This window comes from Heptranchias perlo, chromosome 3 (assembly GCF_035084215.1).
Source record: "Heptranchias perlo isolate sHepPer1 chromosome 3, sHepPer1.hap1, whole genome shotgun sequence".
Taxonomy (NCBI): domain Eukaryota; kingdom Metazoa; phylum Chordata; class Chondrichthyes; order Hexanchiformes; family Hexanchidae; genus Heptranchias; species Heptranchias perlo.
In genome coordinates, this window is record NC_090327.1 from 104,629,107 (window position 1) to 104,649,863 (window position 20,757).

General features: G+C 45.4%; 1 protein-coding gene across 1 annotated transcript in view; it reads left to right on the forward strand.

Moving 5' to 3' along the window:
• The window catches only part of LOC137308573 (regulator of G-protein signaling 22), a 150,207-nt gene continuing 129,450 nt past the window's right edge, over window positions 1-20,757 (forward strand). The window contains exons 1-5 of the mRNA XM_067977192.1: window positions 1-85; window positions 6,355-6,485; window positions 7,734-7,835; window positions 17,295-17,357; window positions 20,404-20,415. Coding sequence (XP_067833293.1) covers window positions 1-85; window positions 6,355-6,485; window positions 7,734-7,835; window positions 17,295-17,357; window positions 20,404-20,415 — 393 coding nt within the window. The remainder of the gene's footprint in view (window positions 86-6,354; window positions 6,486-7,733; window positions 7,836-17,294; window positions 17,358-20,403; window positions 20,416-20,757) is intronic.

Sequence of the window (20,757 nt, forward strand, 5' to 3'; positions counted from 1 at the left end):
ATGGAACCTATAGCCCAGTGTAAGTCATCACTTTCAGAAGAGAGGAAACGATTTGGAGGTCAGAAGTGCATTGTGTACTTAAGCTGTAAGTCTACAGGGGCGTGGGGGGGGGAAATTTTACTGAACAATATTCAGTGTTGATATGAAAACTTTTGCAAATACAGTTCCATACAAAAACAATATGAAGTTGAATATATCATTGGGGAGATGTATGTTGACTTGATGTGATTAAAGAAGCACTTTCCTTGGTTAATTTTTTATTGTTTCTGAACAGTGATGCAAGTCACACAAATTTGCATCACTTGTTTGCTGTTGGGAACACAAATTTTGCATGACATTTCTGGCTGTTCTCTCTTTCCAATAAAAGGCTTAACACATTTAACTGAAGATTGTGCCCAGCAATGAAAACTGATGGCATATATTCTGATACTTTCTATGGATAGACTTGGATGTAAATAGATGCAATGCATACTGGCTATAAATTTAATATTGTTGGAGAAAATGCAGCCTCTTGTTTCAGTGCATCTTCAAAAGAAGTATCTGATCTGACTTTATGCTAGTGGAGAGATAGTTTCCAGGTGGACTGCAGGATGCCCAGCAGATGTTCTGTTTTTATGTCAGCGTTTCAACCAACAAAAAAGTTCTGCTAAATTTATGCTGGCCAGCAGAGAAGCTAAGCTAGTTTGAAACTACAGCATGGTTGACAGAGCAAAAGTAAGCTTCGAAAGTGAACGGAGTCTTGTATATAATTGCATAGAAACAGGGGGAGTATGCCATTCAGCCCCTCAAGCCTGTTCCGCCATTCAATTAGGTCACCGCTGATCTGTACCTCAACTCAATTTACCTGCCTTTGCTCGATATTCTTTGCATAACAAAAACCTATTAATCTTAGTCTTGAAAATATCAATTGACACAGCATCCATAGGCTTATGGGGGAGAGAGCTCAAGATTTCCACTACCCTTTGTGTGAAAAAGTGCTTCCTGATTTCGCTCCCTTGAATTCCTTTATTATTTTAAACACCTCTCATTCCCACCTCCCAACCAATCACACATTACCTCCAATTCTCTTCAAATAGCAAAGTGTATGATTCACTCTTTTATACTATTCACTTACCTGTTTTTAGTTACAATCTTGGTTTGGAGCCTGAGTCTTTGATAAGAGTGTATATTCAGTCTGCTTTTCAAAACGAGGAGAATCGGGGTAATGGCATGTAATACATTCCAGCAGTCAGTGTACAGAGTAAGGGTTCTTTTTTATTCGCTCATTGGGATGTGGGCGTCGCTGGCAAGGCCTGCTTTTATTGCCCATCCCTAATTGCCCTTGAGAAGGTGGTGGTGAGCCACCTTCTTGAACCGCTGCAGTCCGTGTGGTGAAGGTTCTCCCACAGTGCTGTTAGGAAGGGAATTCCAGGATTTTGATCCAGCGACGATGAAAGAACGGCGATATATTTCCAAGTCGGGATGGTGTGTGACTTGGAGGCGAATGTGCAGGTGGTGTTGTTCCCATATGCCTGCTGCTCTTGTCCTTCTAGGTGGTAGAGGTCACGGGTTTGGGAGGTGCTGTCGAAGAAGCCTTGGCGACTTGCTGCAGTGCATCCTGTGGATGGTACACGCTGCAGCCACAGTGCGCCGGTGGTGAAGGGAGTGAATGTTTAGGGTGGTGGATGGGATGCCAATCAAGCGGGCTGCTTTGTCCTGGATGGTGTCGAGCTTCTTGAGTGTTGTTGGAGCTGCACTAATCCAGGCAAGTGGACAGTATTCCATCACACTCCTGACTTGTGCCTTGTAGATGGTGGAAAGGCTTTGGGGAGTCAGGAGGTGAGTCACTCACCGCAGAATAACCAACCTCTGACCTGCTCTTGTAGCCATAGTATTTATGTGGCTGGTCCAGTTAAGTTTCTGGTCAATGGTGACCCCCAGGATGTTGATGGTGGGGGATTCGGCGATGGTAATGCTGTTGACTGTCAAGGGGAGGTGGTTAGACACTCTCTTGTTGGAGATGGTCATTGCCTGGCACTTGTCTGGCACAAATGTTACTTGCCACTTATCAGCTCAAGCCTGGATGTTGTCCAGGTCTTGCTGCATGTGGGCATGGTCTGCTTCATTATCTGACGGGTTGCAAAAGGAACTGAACACTGTGCAATCATCAGCAAACATCCCCATTTCTGACCTTATGATGGAGGGAAGGTCATTGATAAAGCAGCTGAAGATGGTTGGGCCTAGGACACTGCCCTGAGGAACTCCTGCAGCAATGTCCTGGGGCTGAGATGATTGGCCTCCAACAGCAACTACCACCTTCCTTTGTTCTAGGTATGACTCCAGCCACTGGAGAGTTTTCCCCCTGATTCCCATTGACTTCCATTTTACTAGGGCTCCTTGGTGCCACACTCGGTCAAATGCTGCCTTGATGTCAAGGGCAGTCACTCTCACCTCACCTCTGGAATTCAGCTCTTTTGTCCATGTTTGGACCAAGGCTGTAATGAGGTCTGGAGCTGAGTGGTCCTGGCGGAACCCAAACGAGCATCGGTGAGCAGGTTATTGGTGAGTATGTGCCGCTTGATAGCACCGTCAACGACACCTTCCATCACTTTGCCGTTGATTGAGAGTAGGCTAATGGGGCGGTAATTGGCCGGATTGGATTTGTCCTGCTTTTTGTGGACAGGACATACCTGGGCAATTTTCCACATTGTTGGGTAGATGCCAGTGTTGTAACTGTACTGGAACAGTTTGGCTAGAGGCGCAGCTAGTTCTGGAGCACAAGACTTCATCACTACAGCCGGGATGTTGTCGGGGCCCATCGCCTTTGCTGTATCCAGTGCACTCAGCCGTTTCTTGATATCACTTGGAATGAATCGAATTGGCTGAAGACTGGCTTCTGTGATGGTGGGGATATCGGGAGGAGGCCGAGATGGATCATTCACTCGGCACTTCTGGCTGAAGATGGCTGCAAACGCTTCAGCCTTGTCTTTAGCACTCACATGCTGAACTCCGCCATCGTTGAGGTTGGGGATGTTTACAGAGCCTTCTCCTCCCTTTAGTTGTTTAATTGTCCACCACCATTCACGACTGGATGTGGCAGGACTGCAGAGCTTTGATCTGATCCGTTGGTTGTGAAATTGCTTTGCTCTGTCTATAGCATGTTGCTTCTGCTGTTTAGCATGCATGTAGTCCTGAGTTGTAACTTCACCAGGTTGGCACCTCATTTTTAGGTACTCCTAGTGCTGCTCCTGGCATGCTCTTCTACACTCCTCATTGAACCAGGGATGATCCCCTGGCTTGTTGGTAATGGTAGAGTGAGGAATATGCCAGGCTATGAGGTTACAGATTGTGCTGGAATACAATTCTGCTGCTGCTGATGGCCCACAGCGCCTCATGGATGCCCAGTTTTGAGCTGCTAGATCTGTTCTGAATCTATCCCATTTAGCACAGGTGATAGTGCCACACAAACGTTGGATGGTGTCCTCAGTGTGTAGACGGGACTTCGTCTCCACAAGGACTGTGTGGTGATCACTCCTACCAATACTGTCATGGACAGATGCATTTGCGTCAGGTAGATTGGTGAGTAAGTTTTTCCCTCATGTTGGTTCGCTCACCACCTGCCGCATGCCCAGTCTGGCAGCTATGTCCTTTAGGACTTGGCCAGCTCAGTCAGTAGTGGTGCTACCAAGCCATTCTTGGTGATGGACATTGAAGTCCCCCACCCAGGGTACATTCTGTGCTCTTGCTACCCTCAGTGCTTCCTCCAAGTGGTGTTCAACATGGAGGAGGACTGATTCATCAGCTGAGGGAGGGCGGTAGGTGGTAATCAGCATGGAGAATTCCTTGCCCATGTTTGACCTGATGCCATGAGTTTTCATGGGGTCCAGAGTCAATGTTGAGGACTCCCTCTTGACTGTATATCACTGTACCACCACCTCTGGTGGGTCTGTCCAGCCGGTGGGACAGGACATACCCAGGGATGGTGATGGAAGAGTCTGGGACGTTGGCTGAAAGGTATGATTCTGTGAGTATGGCTATGTCAGGCTGTTGTTTGACTAGTCTGTGGGACAGCTCTCCCAATTTTGGCACAAGTCCCCAGATGTTAGTGAGGAGGACTTTGCAGGGTCGACTGGGCTTGGTTTGCCTTTGTTGTGTCCGGTGCCTAGTGGTCCGATGCTGGGTGGTCCTTCTGGTTTTATTCTTATTGTTACTTTTTTTTAGCGAGATTGTACAACTGAGTGGCTTGCTAGGCCATTCAGAGGGCAATTAAGAATCAACCACATTGCTATGGGTCTGGAGTCACATATAGGCCAGACCGGGTAAGGACGACAGGTCTCCTTTCCCAAAGGGCAATAGTGAATCAGATGGGTTTTTACGACAATCCGGTAGTTTCATGGCCACCATTATTGATCCTAGTATTTTAATTCCAGATTTTATTTAATTAATTGAATTTAAATTCCCCAGTTGCCGTGGTGGGATTTGAACTCATGACTCCGGATTATTCGTCCAGGCCTCTGGATTACTAGTCCAATAACATAACCACTGTGCTACCGTACCCTAAACCACTATGCTACCGTACCCATCATGACCCTACATCTTGCTATTGCGTACCTAGATGTTGAGCAGAAAAAGATTTTCCCCGTTACTGTCGCAACTATTGGTTATTAATCCTTCAACAATAACTTCTGCTTTATTCTAGCCCAAGTGGTCATAAAATAGTAAGTTTTTAATAGATTGACTCACAGCAGTATTATAGTTTTGTCTGTCTACAGATTACATTGAATGACAAGCAGTGAATACAACCTGATCTATACTTGAATTCAGGGTGATCAGACCTGACCTTTGTGGACTGCCTGTGGCAATGGACTTCCGACAATCCCCTCTGAGAGCTCTAACTTTTGAGAGGGAGTATGCCCTATCTTTGTACTATTCGGCTGCATGGTTCTGCACTTGTGCACCTCTGTCCTAATCTCCTGTTTGTAAACCATCCCACTTTGCTGACTCTGTCATAAACCACCAAAGATGGTTTATACTATGTTAACGTGGCTACCTTATCCCTTATCTCTGCTGCATAAACAGTTTGTTCTATGTCAGCCTTGAACATGGCTTCTGCAATGTCTATTGTTTACGTAGCCTTTCAATATTATCAGGTCTTAGTATGTGGTTTCTTTAGCAACCACATCTTTTGTTTTGGTGTAAACCACCTTCTGATGTTATAGCATCAAGAAACAGGCCATCTGTTGACTGAGTATTTGTACAAGTAGCTATACACTGGGTTAGCATGGGTACAGGACCGTAATACTCAGCAGGTCTGGCAGCATCTGCATCAGAAGTATAGATAAGGTAAACCTTATTCAAAAGTGCATCATGAAAACAAGATTGGAGAACATAAATGGAAATTAGTGAAAAATAAATCATCAGAATAAAGTTTGGAATAGCCTACCAAACAAGATAATAATGACTAAACACTGGGATTACTTCAAATATAATTAGATACCATGATAGGAAAGTTAATGTACTGGAGAGATTAGTTTCCATGAGCCCAGTGGCCTTTTCCCATCCCTGGTATTTCTCATGTGCTTTGTCTACTGGATATGATCCAATATGGGGCCACATTCGGAACTTCAGACAGCGCTACCTGAAACTCATCCACCTGTTGCTTCCTTGTAACGCATTTCACAATCTTTGTTGCCTCATATATCTTAACGCTCTTGAGTACTCTTATCATAAATGTGCATGCTTTAGAACTCAAAAGAAAAAATGGACGGCAATGTTGCTACTAAAAAAAAACAACGCTGTATCTGAAAAGCCTAACCTTGATTCAGTGGAGAATATTTCGATTGCTTAAATAACTACTTATGGTTACTTTTTGTCTACCCCCCACCCCGCTCTTTAAACCAAAACACGATCTGCTGGGTTGTGATGTGCTGCTTTATGACGTCCGGTTGCTAACTGATGCTCTCTCTTGAGCTAAAAACAAAAAATGCTGGAAACACCCAACAGGTCAGGCAGCGTGTGTGGAGAGAGAAACAGAGTTAACGTTTCAGGTCGATGGTCTTTCATCAGAACCGAGCGACAGTCTTAATATCAGTGTTTCAGTGGAGTGACAATATTGGTGTCGGGCGTCCTTTACGTAGAATTCACTGGCATGTAGAATCATTTGCTTTTTTTCTTAATCGTTTGCCCGACCGGACATATTTTGAAGTAGTCAAGTAAGCCGAGAGCTCGGGAAGTTTTGTATCCAAGTGAAGGAACATGGACTGCGGGAGTATTGTTTGTTGAGTTCATGTCTAAAGCTTGTGTCTGCACCTCCATAGCAACCCAGAACTGCAATCAACACGGCACCACGCAGCAGCTCTTATTTTGTTCTCACAGGTCCAGCACTGCTCTCGTTTTCTGCCCCTTTCCTGAAAATTACTCAGCAAGCAGGCATCGTGTGTCTCAGCTCCGTTAACTGCGTCGACCGATACCCCAAAGGCTCCGAGAGGCAGAATCGCCCCTTCTCAGTAGGAATTGTTCCAGCCAGGGCTAAGGTCGCGACTACCGATTCTCATCTCTAGCTTCTGCCTGATTTTGTTCTGAAACCGGACTGTGCCAATGGAGCAGGGAAACATATCACCAAACAAATTAACGACTGGTATGTGGACACAGATCGCTCTTGTGGGCATATAGATTCATGGCGATCACTTATTTACCGGATTTGATCTCTGAAACCGCGGTTTGCACAACTGTCTATTTCATGTATATTTCAATGTGAGCTGAAGAGTTTGACCTACTGAATGAATGTTAGAGAAGAAAAGTTTATAGAACACAAGCCTATTCCTGCATTTGTAACTCTGAAACCGGAAAATGTAATCTTTTATTTTAATTGCCTTGGTTGGTGCGACAAGCAAAATACAGCCCTGTAATATTTGATCTGATTGGTATAACTAGGGATAGTTTGTAAGGGGAGGAGTACATTTTAGGAATGTAACAGTGATTTGATTTCTGAATAAAGACATTTTGGTAGGTAGTCTCAATATTTGTTATCGACATGTATTATCTGATTAGAGAGGTTATGTGGAATGCATTATACGCACCTTACCTTGGAGTTCTTTGTTTTCCAGATCCTCCTGCTATAACAGCGGATGACTTTGTAAGTACGTGTATTAAGTGAGGGTGTAAGTACATGTGTTGAGTGAGGGTGTAAGTACATGTGTTGAGTGAGGGTGTAAGTACATGTGTTTAGTGAGGGTGTAAGTACATGTATTACATAGTTAAATAATTACAGATATCTACAGCACAGAAACGGGCCATTTGGCCCAACTGGTTTATGCCGGTGTTTGTGCTCCACACAAACCTCCTAACATCCCTCTTCATCTAACCCTATCACTATATCTTTCTATTCCTTTCTCCCTCATGTACTTATCTAGCTTCACCTTAAATGCATCTACGCTATTTGCCTCAACAACTCCTTGTGGTAGCGCGTTCCACATTCTTACCACTCTTTTGGTAAAGAAGTATCTCCTGAATCCCCTATTGGATTTATTCGTGACTATTTTGTATTTATGACCTCTAGTTTTGGACTCCCCCACAAGCAGAAACATTTTCTCTATGTCTATCCTATCAAACCCTTTCATAATCTTAAAGACCTCTATCAGGTCACCCCTCAGCCTTCTCTTTTCTAGAGAAAAGAGCCCCAGCTTGTTTAGTCTTTCCTGATAAGTATATCCTCTCATCAAGTGAGGGTGTTCCCTGCTTATTTGTCATTTAAGAGTGCACTTACAGGCACTGCAATGAACTTCTTTGAGCCTGTATCTGGATTAGCTGCTGGTGACCTGGAGAGGCTCCATAAAGAATTGGTTTCTTTCTGTCCGGTACTGTTAATATAGTGGAAGTGTTTCATTGTAAAATTTGCATTCTTTTCTGATTAAATAGGTTTATAGTTTCATGCTGGTCAGTGGAAAATGATAATTGACCAAGTATGAAAGTGGTTGTTAAGACTAAGATGGAAAAGTACATTTAGTTTAATTTAAAGCTGATTTGAAGCTGCTTGTCTATATTTAAAGAGTGTTAAAGAAATACAAAATGTAAAGCAGCATGTTTTGGCTTTGCAGGTGCATTTCGCTAATGGGTGTTCATTCCAATTAACCAATCTTGCAGCCTGTTTAAGGGGAAAAAGGGAGTTAAGGCGAAAAAAACTTTAGTTGGGAATACGGATAGAGCGAATTTCAGTGATACATCATTTAGATTTAGTTGTAAAGCATAAAAAAAGTTTTTAAAAAACAGTCCTTGCAAATTTCAATATTATATTTACTCCTACATATTTGAGTTCACACAATGCAAATCTGACCGTGAAAAAGGAAGGGACACATTACATAGGAACAAAGTAATACATAGTTACATGTAGGTGAATTCTAGAGTGACCTGCAATATAGCTCAGCATTGAAAATCAGGAATCAGCCTGGCAAGCCTAGTCTCATTGGGGGTTTCTAGTTTGATAATGATGATACAATAGTTTGTAAATATAGACAAACTGTAAAAATAAAATGAGGCAGTGTGGCAGACATGAGAGATCTTATTTCTTATCCCGAACTCATGGAATCAGATGTATTGTATACACTCTATAGTTATTATGGTCACAGCTAGGTTATGTGTTGATGAAGATGCTCATCTTTTCATTTGAAACAAGTGTAGATCTGATCTAGACATTATCAATATTCAACAACAATTTTATTTATAAAAGCACCTTTATTGTAGAAAAGCATTCCAGCACTTTACAGAGGTGTAGAGAGCCCAGCCTAAGATGAGGATATTAGGAGTGTTGACCGAAAGAGGTAGGTTTCAATGAGGGACTTAAAGGAGGAGAGGGAGATGGAGAGGTGGAGGGTTTTTAAGAAGCGATTTCCAGATTGGAGGGAGGGTCTTAATGATGGGATGGTGAAAGCAAAGTTTCTGGATAGGGTCCTTCAACAGGTGTTAGGCCCCTAATTTACACAGCTCCCTGGATGATTAAAGACTAAGATGGAAAAGTACATTTAGTTTAATTTAAAGCTGATTTGAAGCTGCTTGTCTATATTTAAAGAGTGTTAAAGAAATACAAAATGTAAAGCAGCATGTTTTGGCTTTGCAGGTGCATTTCGCTAATGGGTGTTCATTCCAATTAACCAATCTTGCAGCCTGTTTAAGGGGACCACCATGTATTATTGTTCAATATGTATAAATGCGTAGGCTTCAAGGAGATCTTGAAACATTTGCCTGAGGAAGGAGAAAATCTCCGAAAGCTTGTGAATTTAAAATAAAATTGCTGGACTATAACTTGGTGTTGTAAAATTGTTTACAATTGTCAACCCCAGTCCATCACCGGCATCTCCACAACATGGATGATTAAAGATACAGAGATTAAAATGAAACAGAAAAAGGAGACTTATAATAAATGTCAGGCTCATAATATAGTAGAGAACCAAGATAAATACAGAAAGAACAGAGGAGAACTGGAAAAGTAAATAAGAGGGGCAAAGAGAGTGCCTGAGAATAGATTAATGGGTAACATAAATGGGAACCCAAAAGTCTTTTATGAACATATAAATAGTAAAAAGGTAGTCAAAGGAAGGGTGGGGTCGATTACGGACCAAACAGGAGATCTTCTTTTGGAAGCAGAGGGCATCTGTCTTCACTGAAGAAGAGGATGCTGCCAATGTCACAGTAATGGAGGAGGTAGTAGAGAAATTGGATAGGATGAAATAGATAAAGAGGAGGTACTTAAAAGGATGGCAGCGCTCATGGTCCAGATGGGATGCATCCTGGGTTGCCGAGGGAAGTAAGGGTGGAAATAGCGGAGGCTCTGGCACAATCTTCCAATCCTCCTTAGATATGGAAGTGGTGCCAGAGGACTGGAGGATTGTAAATGTTATACCCCATTCAAAAAAGGGGAGAGTGATAAACCCGGCAACTACTGGCCAGTGAGCCAAACGTCGGCGGTGGGGATACTTTTAGAGACAATGATCCGAGACAAAATTAATTGTCACTTGGAAAAATATGGGTTAATAAATGACTGCCAGTACAGATTTGTTAAAGGCAAATCGTGTTTGACTAATTTGATTAAGTTCTTCGATGAAGTAACGGAGAGGAGTGATGAAGGTTGATGTTGTGTATATGGACTTTCAAAAGACATTTGATAAAGTACCACATATTAGACTTGTTAGTAAAATTGAAGCCCATGGAATTAAAGGGGCAGTGGCAGTGTGGATACGAAATTGGCTAAGGGACAAAAAGCAGAGAGTAGTGGTGAACGGTTGTTTTTCAGACTGGAGGGAAGTATATAGTGGTGTCCCAAAGGGGTCGGTACTGCTCTTTTTGACATATATTAATGACTTGGACTTGGGTATACAGGGCATAATTTCAAAGTCTGCAGATGACACAAAACTTGGAAATGTAGTTAGCAGTGAGGAGGATAGTAGCAAACTTCAAAAGGACATAGACAGAATGGTGAAATGGGCAGACACATGGGAAATGCAATTTAATGGAGAAAGCGTGAAGTGATGCATTTTAGTAGGAAGAATGAGGTGGCAAAATAAACTATTGCCAGTATACCCAAGTACAATTTTAAAGGGGGTTCAGGAACAGAGAGACCTAGGAGTGTACGTACACAAATATTTGAAGGCAGCAGGACAAGTTGAGAAGGCTGTTCAAAAGCATACAAATCCTTGGCTTTGTAAACAGAGGCCTTGAGTACAAAAGCAAGGAAGTTATGCTAAACTTTTATAAATCATGGGTTAGGCACCAGCTGGAGTATTGTGTCTAATTCTGGGCACCACACTTTAGGAAGGATGTCAAGGCCTTAGAGTGGGTGCAGAGGAAATTTACTAGAATGGTTCCAGGGATGAGGCACTTCAGTTAAGTGGAGAGACTAGAGAAGCTGGGGTTATTCTTCTTAGAACAGAAGGTTAAGGGGAGATTTAATAGAGTTCAAAATCATGAAGGGTTTTGATAGAGTAAATAAGGAGAAACTGTATCCACTGACAGATTTAAGGTGATTGGCAAAAGAACCACAGGTGAGATGAGAAGAATCTTTTTTATGCAGTGAATTATGATCTGGAATGCACTGCTTGAAAGAGTGGTGGAAGCAGATTAAATAATAACTTTCAAAAGGGAATTGGATAAATACTCGAAGGGGGAAAATTTGCAGGGCTATGGGGAAAGGGCAGGGGAACGGGACTAATTGGATAGCTCTTTCAAAGAGCTGACACAGGCATGATGGGCCGATTGGCTTGTTTCTGTGCTATATTATTCTATGATTTGGTGATATTCAAAGGGCCCGATTTTAGCACCCGGTTCCGGGTGCGTTCTCGGCGGGGGGGCCTCTAAAATCCCGGTTTCGAGGAGCGGGACCGGATCGCGCCTCGATCCCGCCCACTTCCGGGTTGCGCGCTGACGTGCGGGGGTGCGTGCGTTGGCCCCGCTGGTGGGAATCCCGCAGGCAATTAAAGCCAGCGGGGTTCCACTTGAGTGTATTTATCTTGGTATTTCAGGTCATTAAATGACCTGATTGAGCTGTTTATTTAACAGGTGTCGGATTTTACAGTGAAATGAGACTGTTTCCCATACTGGGGGAAACACTCACACTCTCAACGGACGTGTTGCAGCCAGCAGCCTGTGGCAGCTGCCAAGGTGCATTCCACAGGTGGGGGGGGGGAGAGCCTTCACCAACGCAGGAGGACACTCCGTAACATTGGTCAACGCCTGCCCTCCACCACCCTCCTCCAAGCAAGAAGATTCACCGGCGTGGAAGTCCAACCCCTGTGCGAGGACACACTTTTCCAGCGTGCACAACCCCGCAAACCTAAACCTGCCAGATGGGTGCTGCGTTGACATCCTCGGAGGACGAACAGGATGACCAGCCTCAGCAGCCTCGCAGTCCACGCCGTCCGCCTCAGAGACATGCATCCCCACAACACGGTGCTGCGGCACATCCACCTGCACAGCAGGATGGAGGGCATCCGCAGAGAGAGATGCGTCGCAGGAGGCACTACCCTCCGCACAGGGTCTACAGACCGAGGCTCAGCTTCATGGACCTCTCTGAGCAGCAGTGCATACGGAGGCTCAGAGTCACTCGCCAGGTAGTCGCCGACATCTGCAGCCTCCTCAATGACGAGCTGCTCCCGGATGGACCAAGCAGCATCTTCTTACCCGTCGCCGTCAAAGTCACCACTGCCCTCAACTTCTTCGCCTCCGGATCCTTCCAGGGTGCCACGGGGGACATCACCGGGGTCTGTCAGTCGTCTGCACACAAGTGCATAAGGCAGGTCACCGATGGGTTGTTCCGCAGGGCCTCGACCTACATCAACTTCGCCATGGATGAGCGCAGCCAGACGGAGAGGGCGGTTGGATTCCATGCTGTGGCTGGCTTCCCACGGGTGCAGGGTGTAATCGATTGCACCCACATAGCAATACGGGCACCTCCACATGAGCCAGGGCTGTTTATCAACAGGAAAGGGTATCACTCCATGAACGCCCAGCTCATTTGTGACCACCGCCAGAGATTCCTACACGTGTGCGCCAGATACCCTGGCAGCTGCCACGATGCCTTCGTCCTCAGGGAGTCCACCGTCCCGCCCCTCTTCCACGCACCCAACGCCGGCAACGGCTGGCTCCTCGGCGACAAGGGATATCCCCTGCACACGTGGCTTATGACACCTCTGAGGAACCCCATTACCGAGCCACAGCGTCGGTATAATGACAGCCACATTGCTACCAGGTCTACAATTGAGCAGGCTATAGGGCTGCTCAAGATGCGCTTCAGGTGCCTTGATCGTTCCGGGGGAGCGCTCCAATACACGCCATTCAGAGTGGGACGAATTATAGTTGTCTGCTGTGCCCTGCATAACATGGCACTACAGAGAGGGGTGCCGCTGGAGGAGGCCCCATGCACACCCGCCACCCACATTGAGGACGACAATGAGGAGGAGGTGGAGGAGGAAGAGGAGGAGGAGGAAGAGGGAGAGGAGGAGGAACGACCCATGCGCCGAACACCGGCTCACCTGCGTGCTCGTCAGGCCAGGGAGGCACTCATATGCCAACGGTTCTCCTAACATCACACTGTGTGAGGCGTTCACATGTCATAACGTGCACAGACGAGGGTCCATACAGGCTCCCTCCACAGAAGAGTGGTGCCTGTACACCTGCACCCACTGGATTATGCTCAATGGGTGGGACGGGGTGGTCGTCGTCATGATGAGGCGCAGGGAAGGGACATATTGCACAAGCCGCAGAATTATGGACAAGAGGTGGCAGCATTGGTGAGAAAAAGTGAGTTTATTTTGTGGTGACATTCAAAGAGTAGAAAATTAAAAAAAAACGACAAACACCCTGTTGCAATCCCTGTGTGCTCACGGAACTTTAGGCGTTCGTTTTCGGGACCCCCTACATGGTGCTACCCCTGTGGCTCCAGCAGAGGTGGTGGCAGGTTGCTCCTGTTCGTGCCCTGACCGGGTAGATGCTTTGGGCCGACGCCCCCTGGGTTTCGGTGCCCGTGAGGGCACCTCCACAGACTGCTCCTCCTGCACCTGTGCAGGGGCAGACTCGGCCACCTGGAGAGGATGGACTATTGCGGGCACTGGTTGAGAGGGGGGCAACGGGTGAGACTTGGGGGCGCCTTGAGTAGCGTCCACACTTCCATTTCCCCGTTCACCATCTTCCCTCTCATGGCCAAGGCCCACATCACCCCTTCCACCCTGCTGGACGGCAGTTTGGATGACGTGGGTGAGACCTTGCAAGGCCACCTCCAATGTATCTGTCAACCTGTTGATGGCGGCAGAATGTTGTTCACCCTGAATCCGAACAGCCGTTGTGAGGGCCTGGATGGACTCATTGGTGAGCTGTGCGTGACGCTCGAGGGAGGCTAGCCTGTCCTCCACCGCAGACGTTCCCACACCTACCCGCGACACTATCTCAGAGATGCCTTCACGTCCCTGCGACACTATCTCGGCGATACCCTCCTGCACCTGTGCCACCATTCCCCTCATGCAGGAGTTGGACTCCTCCATCCTCCGTGCGATTGTGGAGAGTGCGCGTGGCACCTCTCCCAGTACCTCAGCAATGTTCTGGTGCCCCTCGACGACTCTCCTTTTGACAGGTGGCCCCCTGGGTTCAGCATCTGGGTCCGGCTGAGCAAAGCCTGGAGAAGAGTGCTCCCACCGACGCGGACCCTCCGCGGCTGACCCTGCCACCAGGGTCTGCTCATGCTCATGTGTGCGCGGTGACTCACCATGTGCAATCCCAACTAGCTGAGGGGGGGGACCCACCGAGGTGTGTGTATCTGCGCTGGTGGATGCAAGGCTCATGTGTGACGATGCACCCTCAGAGACGGGCATGTCCTCTGAGGAATCGCCCTCAACCGAGACGTCGATCGCAGACGGTCCTGGAAGAGAACAGAGGGAAATATCAGGCATGTGACCAAATGTGGCGGTGCGGCATATGCCATGTGATGCTACGATCATTCACGATCATGAGTGATGAGTGCCAGCTTTCCCTTACCGGCCGTTTCGCCAGAACCAGACTCGCCATCCGCCATCGACAGGCAATGCAGCGTGCGGCTGATCTCCAGTGCCTCGACCTCGGCGTCTGTCAGGGCCATCTCGTGTGGCGGGCCCCCTCCGGTGCATGCCCTATCGCGTGCGTTCCTGGCCCTCTTCTCCTGTGAGGGCAAAACACAAAAACGTTATTGAGTGATGATTACAATGTGAGACGCTTCAAGCATTGGTGTGATTGGGTTGAACGTGTGCCAGATGGATGGGAGGATGCGTGTGCCACATGGCCATCCCATTGTATGGGCATTGGGGTGTGTGGTAGTGGTCGAGTGGGGACAGGGACGGTGGGTACGTGCAGGCACTGTGAGGATGATAGTTGGGTGGCTGTGAGGATTGGTGCGGGAGCGCAGTACTGTCAGTGGAGATGGGGTTGTGAGGTGTTTGAGGTGATGTGGAAGACGGAGTGATGCAGAATGCGTTAGTGTACTCACTTTTCCGGACCTGGTGAGGTCATTGAATCTCTTGCGGCACTGAATCCAAGTGCGGGTGGTGTTTCCCCTGCTTGTGACCTCCGCGGCCACCTCCTCCCATGCCCTCTTGGTGGCGCTGGCAGGGCACCTCCTTCCATCCGTGGGGAACAGCGTCTCCCTCCTCATGCGGACCCCGTCCAGCAGCACCTGGAGGGCGTGGTCCGTGAAACGGGGAGCAGCCTTACCCCTGTGCTCCTCCATCCTTGATGGAGTGTAGTTTGTGGCTGGAGGGGCTTTGGTGGACTGCCCCTTTAAATAGAGCGCAACCATCGCTCAGACGTCAATGCGCATGCGCAGGCCGCCGGCACGCAGCTGAGAAGCGCGGAACCCGTAACTGCCGGCTAATCACATCAATCATCCCGCGATCGCGTGCGCAACGCACTGAATTTGGCCGGCGCGTTTTCCTCGAGCCCGCCCGACCACCCGCTGCCAACCCGCACCCCTGGTAAAATCGGGCCCAAAGTGTCTAACACCTGTTTTAGGTGTTGACCTGGGACGCCTAAATTCCGGATTTCCGCGTTTGACTGCACATATGCGTTTGTCGGAACTTGCTCTTCAATTTGTCCATTAATAATGGGGAGCGCTGTTAGACTCACGGTTATTTTACGAGCAATTTGCAGGCCTATGTCTCAAAAATGAAAGGATATTTCCATCCCACTGCACCACTTTCACTCCCTCTAAAACATAGACTTAAAAAAATTCTAAATGAAATCCTCTCTCTGCCTGTATTCTCTGTTTCCCTATTCGTTCCTTTAATATTTACTCCTTAAACTTTTATATTTACAATTATTATTTATTTTATCATTTACTTTACATTATTTCTTTGTTTTATTATTTAAAAACAAATCTCACCCATTTTTATGTGCCTCAAACATTCTTACATCCCTTCTATAATTGGGTATCACATAAATATCAAAATCCTGGAACTCCCTTCCTAACAGCACTGTGGGAGAACCTTCACTACACGGACTGCAGCGGTTCAAGAAGGCGGCTCACCACCAACTTCTCAAGGGCAATTAGGGATGGGCAATAAATGCCGGCCTCGCTAGCGACGCCCACATCCCATGAACGAATAATAAAAAAATAAACTTTAGTGCTTGACCAGCTGAAAACCAGTTCCAAAGACCAGCTTTCCAGCCAATTAAGATACTGACCAGAGCAAAGACTAAAGTGCGTAGAACCACAAAGTACACAATAAGATAATTCACCAGTAGCCCAGGGGAGTGGGCATTCCAAAACGAATGACCCAAGGGTCAAAAACCATAAGTAGAAAGATTATTAATAAAGAGACAAAACAAGGGAAAAAAGTGTAGTACTTTTCTATATAATTGTGGGGAAATCCTTCCAAACAGATTTAGCAGCATAAGATCAGGACCTTCTGTTCCTGAAGCCATTGGAATAGATTTTCTTCTTCACCATCTGGGTGGTAATTGGCAGGACGGATTGCAGTCAATAGCATGAAAATCAGACTGGTTCTATAAAGGGCAGGCGATTCGCCCTGCCAGATTACTGACTTGCAGTGAAGATGAAAATCTACCCTGTGTTATGATCTGGAATGTACTGCCTGAAAGAATGTTGGAAGCAGATTCAATAATAACTTTCAAAAAGGAATTGGACATACACTTGAAATGGAAACATTTGCAGGGCAGCGGGGAAAGAGAAAGGTAGTAGGACTAATTGAATAGCTCTTTCAAAGAGCCGGTACAGGTACGATGGGTGGAATGGCTTCCTTCTGTACTGTATGATTCATCAAGTCTACAGAAGACATTTTATTATCAATAAAAGGTTGCCAGAAAGGCTTTAGACATTTTTAAAGTTCAGTTTGAATGCCGCCTTGATTAATGGATGAAAACTGTCCTCCTTCTGCTGTCGGTGAGATGGACAGTCTTAACTTAGATCAGTACTGACTAGCAATAAAAATGCTGCACTGATGCATCAGCGGATGTTCTTCTGAGGTTAGGGTTAATTGCTAACTGCTTTACTCTATATTTAACACATGCTATATCTAAGGGTGCTTGATACTGCTGCTGGATTCAAAAAGTGGGAAACAGTTCAATTTCTCAGTACTGATAGCCCACATCTCGATGTGCACAAAAATTACCCCCCTCTAAGGAATGTTACTTTTTAAAATCAGCGTTTAGCCTTTCTTTTATAAATTGAGAAACCTAGGTGAAGATCCATGGCCCGTAGTACAGGATACTACCATGGTTGAAAAGATTAGGAGAGAAAATGAAGTGAATCACTTTCTTTTACTAATTCTTATTTTTGCCACTGTTAGGAAGACTACTTGGTAACGGATGATCTATTGGTGGATTATTTCAATGTATTTCTCAGGCTACTGGTAAGTGGTTTCTTGATGAAATAGAAGTAATTGTATCATGCTCTGTAATTTGTGCTGATTGTCATAGATATGATGTGAGGTACACAATAGAATGATTCCTTTACTCCAATTAAGAAAGTTACATAAGCAGATCAACCCCCTTTGAATACATTGTAGTTGCAGAATGTGGCTATCTGGATCCTACTACGTTTGTCTTGCAATAATCTGTGCCGTTTTTGCAGGTGTGCTGTAGATTTTACAAAATGATACTTTTCTGTGCAGGATCTTCGGGCATATTTACACTGCAAGTTTATGATGTAAAGTCATTTCCACTTCATACTGAAGCTTAAATTTGCAGTATAAGTCCAGAATCAGTGCTCAACCCGAATAAAGTGCAATAAGAATCCTCTGGAGGGGTAGTTTCGTGCAGCTTTGGTTTGACACCACATAGAGTGTAAGTCCAGTACAATATCAAACCTGGTTTGCAAAGTGGATATTTTATAAACCTACTTGAACTTAATGTCGAGAGCAGAGATTCTCCGCTACCTGTTCCAGAAACATTTAAAGTTCTAACTTTTGGGAGATGTATTTAGATGTGCACAGAGCACTCTCCTAAACAGGACAGTCAACTTTCCAGCTGGACAGAAGCCAAGCAATATAAATAGGGTTCTGTGTCATTGGAACCTGAACTTAGAATCAAGAATAAATCAGGAGATAAACATAACAAATACACACATCCTTAACTTAACCTTACACCATCGATTATAAAGCAACAAAAGGACAGGTATTCCCATAGAAACCCTATATAAAGTCTACGGGCAAGTTCAAGTCTAACAAACGTCTAGCGCTGTTCGTTCATTGCTCACAGCAAAATCCGGCCCACCATGTAGAATTTCTTATGGCTTAAAACCGGATAGGTTCTAGGATTTGTCACAGTTGCCTCAATGCTAGTTACAGTCATTTATGTATGAGAAGGTACAGGATTGATTTCTGATATTAAAGGACTTCAGCTGCACTTCATCTGCAGTAGTAATATCTGCCTCTCTTATTTTAGGGTACAGTGGCCCACCAGCAGAATCACTGTGATTGATGTAGAGAGTTGTCCATTTCAGACCTTACTGAGTCATTATAGTATAGATTTTTACATATGTTATTTATGTAAATGCAACACTTGATCCTCAATTCAAATGCCAATCCACCAATCAGTATTCAGAAGATAATATATGTAAAAGCTGCTGGGGTTTCCAAGTGATCAACAAAGGAGTTGATTAACTTTTCAAATACTAAAATCGAGGAGAAAAAAGCTAAATAAGACATATATCTGCTATCCTCCCCTCCCAAACTTGGTAAGACTATTCTCCACTTGAATCATCACTAAAAGCATTTTTTTTCTGTGTCAATAATAAATGGACAGGTTATTTAAAGTGAAGGCCCAAGTTAAAATGGTGGTGAAACGGGAATGGGCCAGTAAGTCGACCACCTCGATTTTGATCCTGCTCCCACCCTATTTCCGCTGGGCGCACTGAGTTAAAACTTTAAAGTGCTTTCTGTGAACCTTTTTGGACGTTCATACAGTTACAAAGCTTGAAGGATTGAATATAGAAATTTCAAAGTGCCTTACTCCACAAAAGAACTAATTTGGTGGAATAAACTGTGTATTTCACAGTACTCCACTGTGTGTTATGTTGAGATAAATATAGAATTAAAAAAGTTCTTTTATGCATCCATTTAAAAAAAATATGTAAGTTTTCCTCATGGGAATTTTAACATATGAAAGACATATTTGACATTTTTGATGATTTTCGTGTAAGGACATCATTTTTTTTTACGGTTTCCCGCCCGACAGGCCTGCCTGATTGACAAACTGGTCTCATCGGTGGGGGGGGGGAGGCAGGCAGGCAATCATCGGAGGGGGGGGGGGTCTCAGTCATCGGGGGGAGCAGGTCAGTAACCAGGGAGGGGTGGGTCAGTCATTGGGGGGTCACCGGGGGGGGGGGGGGGTCGGGGTCAGTCACCAGCGGAGTCAGTCGTTGCGAGGCTCAGTCATCGGGGGGTCAGTCATCGGAGGTGGGGGGGGCCATCAGTCATCGGAGAGCTCAGTCATTGGAGAGGGGGTCAGTGACCGGGGAAGGGGGGGAGGGGGGCAGTCATCGAGGGTCATGGGGGGGGTGGTGGTCAATCATCAGGGGTCGGGGTCGGGGTTGGGAGTCATCGCGGGGGTTGGAGATCGTGGGGGGTGGAAATTGGAGATTGTGGTGGGGGGGTTTGGAGATCCTGGAGGGGGGTGGTCAATCGCGTTTGTAGGGTCACAGCAGGTAGGCTTTGTTGGGCCTGAGGGAAGCACTCCTGCTCCTCCGGGCCCACAAGCAGTGCTATAAAGACCCTTACTTGCAGTTTTGGGCCTTCTTGCCTCCTCTCACAGAAGGCCCGGGATTCCTGGCCCCCAAAGGTTAAAAACAAAAAACCTGACAAAATGGAGGCCTGCAACCTCCTTGAAAGCTTTCACTGACCCACCCGCCTCCTAAGAGCGGGTTGGTTGCCCACCCCTCATCCCGCTTCCATGAAAACCGGAAGTGGGTGGGATGGAGGCGGGTTGGGGACAGGTTTTAGATTTTTAAAATTTTTACTGCCCACCCGTTTTTCCTATTTAAAACATGCCCTATGTCTCCCTCTCTGTCTCATAGCTGGTAACAATTAGAATCTCTGTCTCACAGGTGTAAGGAATTAGCTATTTTCTTTTCTAACTGTCAACAAAACACAGATGGATAATTAGTCAGCTTCAAAACTCAATTGGTGTTTTTCTTTATGAAAATTGAATATTAATGAAGCCTCTGTCTCTCTCATGCGCTCTTTCTCTCCTCACCCCCTCTTTCTGGTTCCAGTCTCTCTCTTCCTCAGCTCAAAACACTCCAAAGATTATAGAATACAAAACAAAAACAAATTTTTTAATCATTCTCTCAATACTCAAACACATGCACAGTTTCTTTTTCTTAAAAAGAACACTCAATATAAATTTTACCTATAAAATTTTGAAATTTGTCTTCTCGTTTTTGAAAATTATTTGTAGAGAAGCTACCAAGTATGAAGCGCTAGAGACTAAAGAAATATGTTCCATCAGTATAACTGACTAATTGGAACTGATACATCCTGGAAAAGTAGGCACAATGCATATGTTCAGACCTAACAATTCAAATTCAGTTCATAGAATCACAGCTTTGGGCAAAAATATCAAGAATAAGCTCAGCCATTTGGGAGAGTTTGAGGTGTTCAAGTAAACATTTTTAATTAAGGCATTAAAAGACAATTGAAGGGATGCATTTAATAATGTTATTGTAAAATATGTATTTCTTAATTTTTAATTTTGTTTACATTCTTACTTCAAACATTAGAAATTTCAGTTACTGAGAAAAAAATGGCAGTT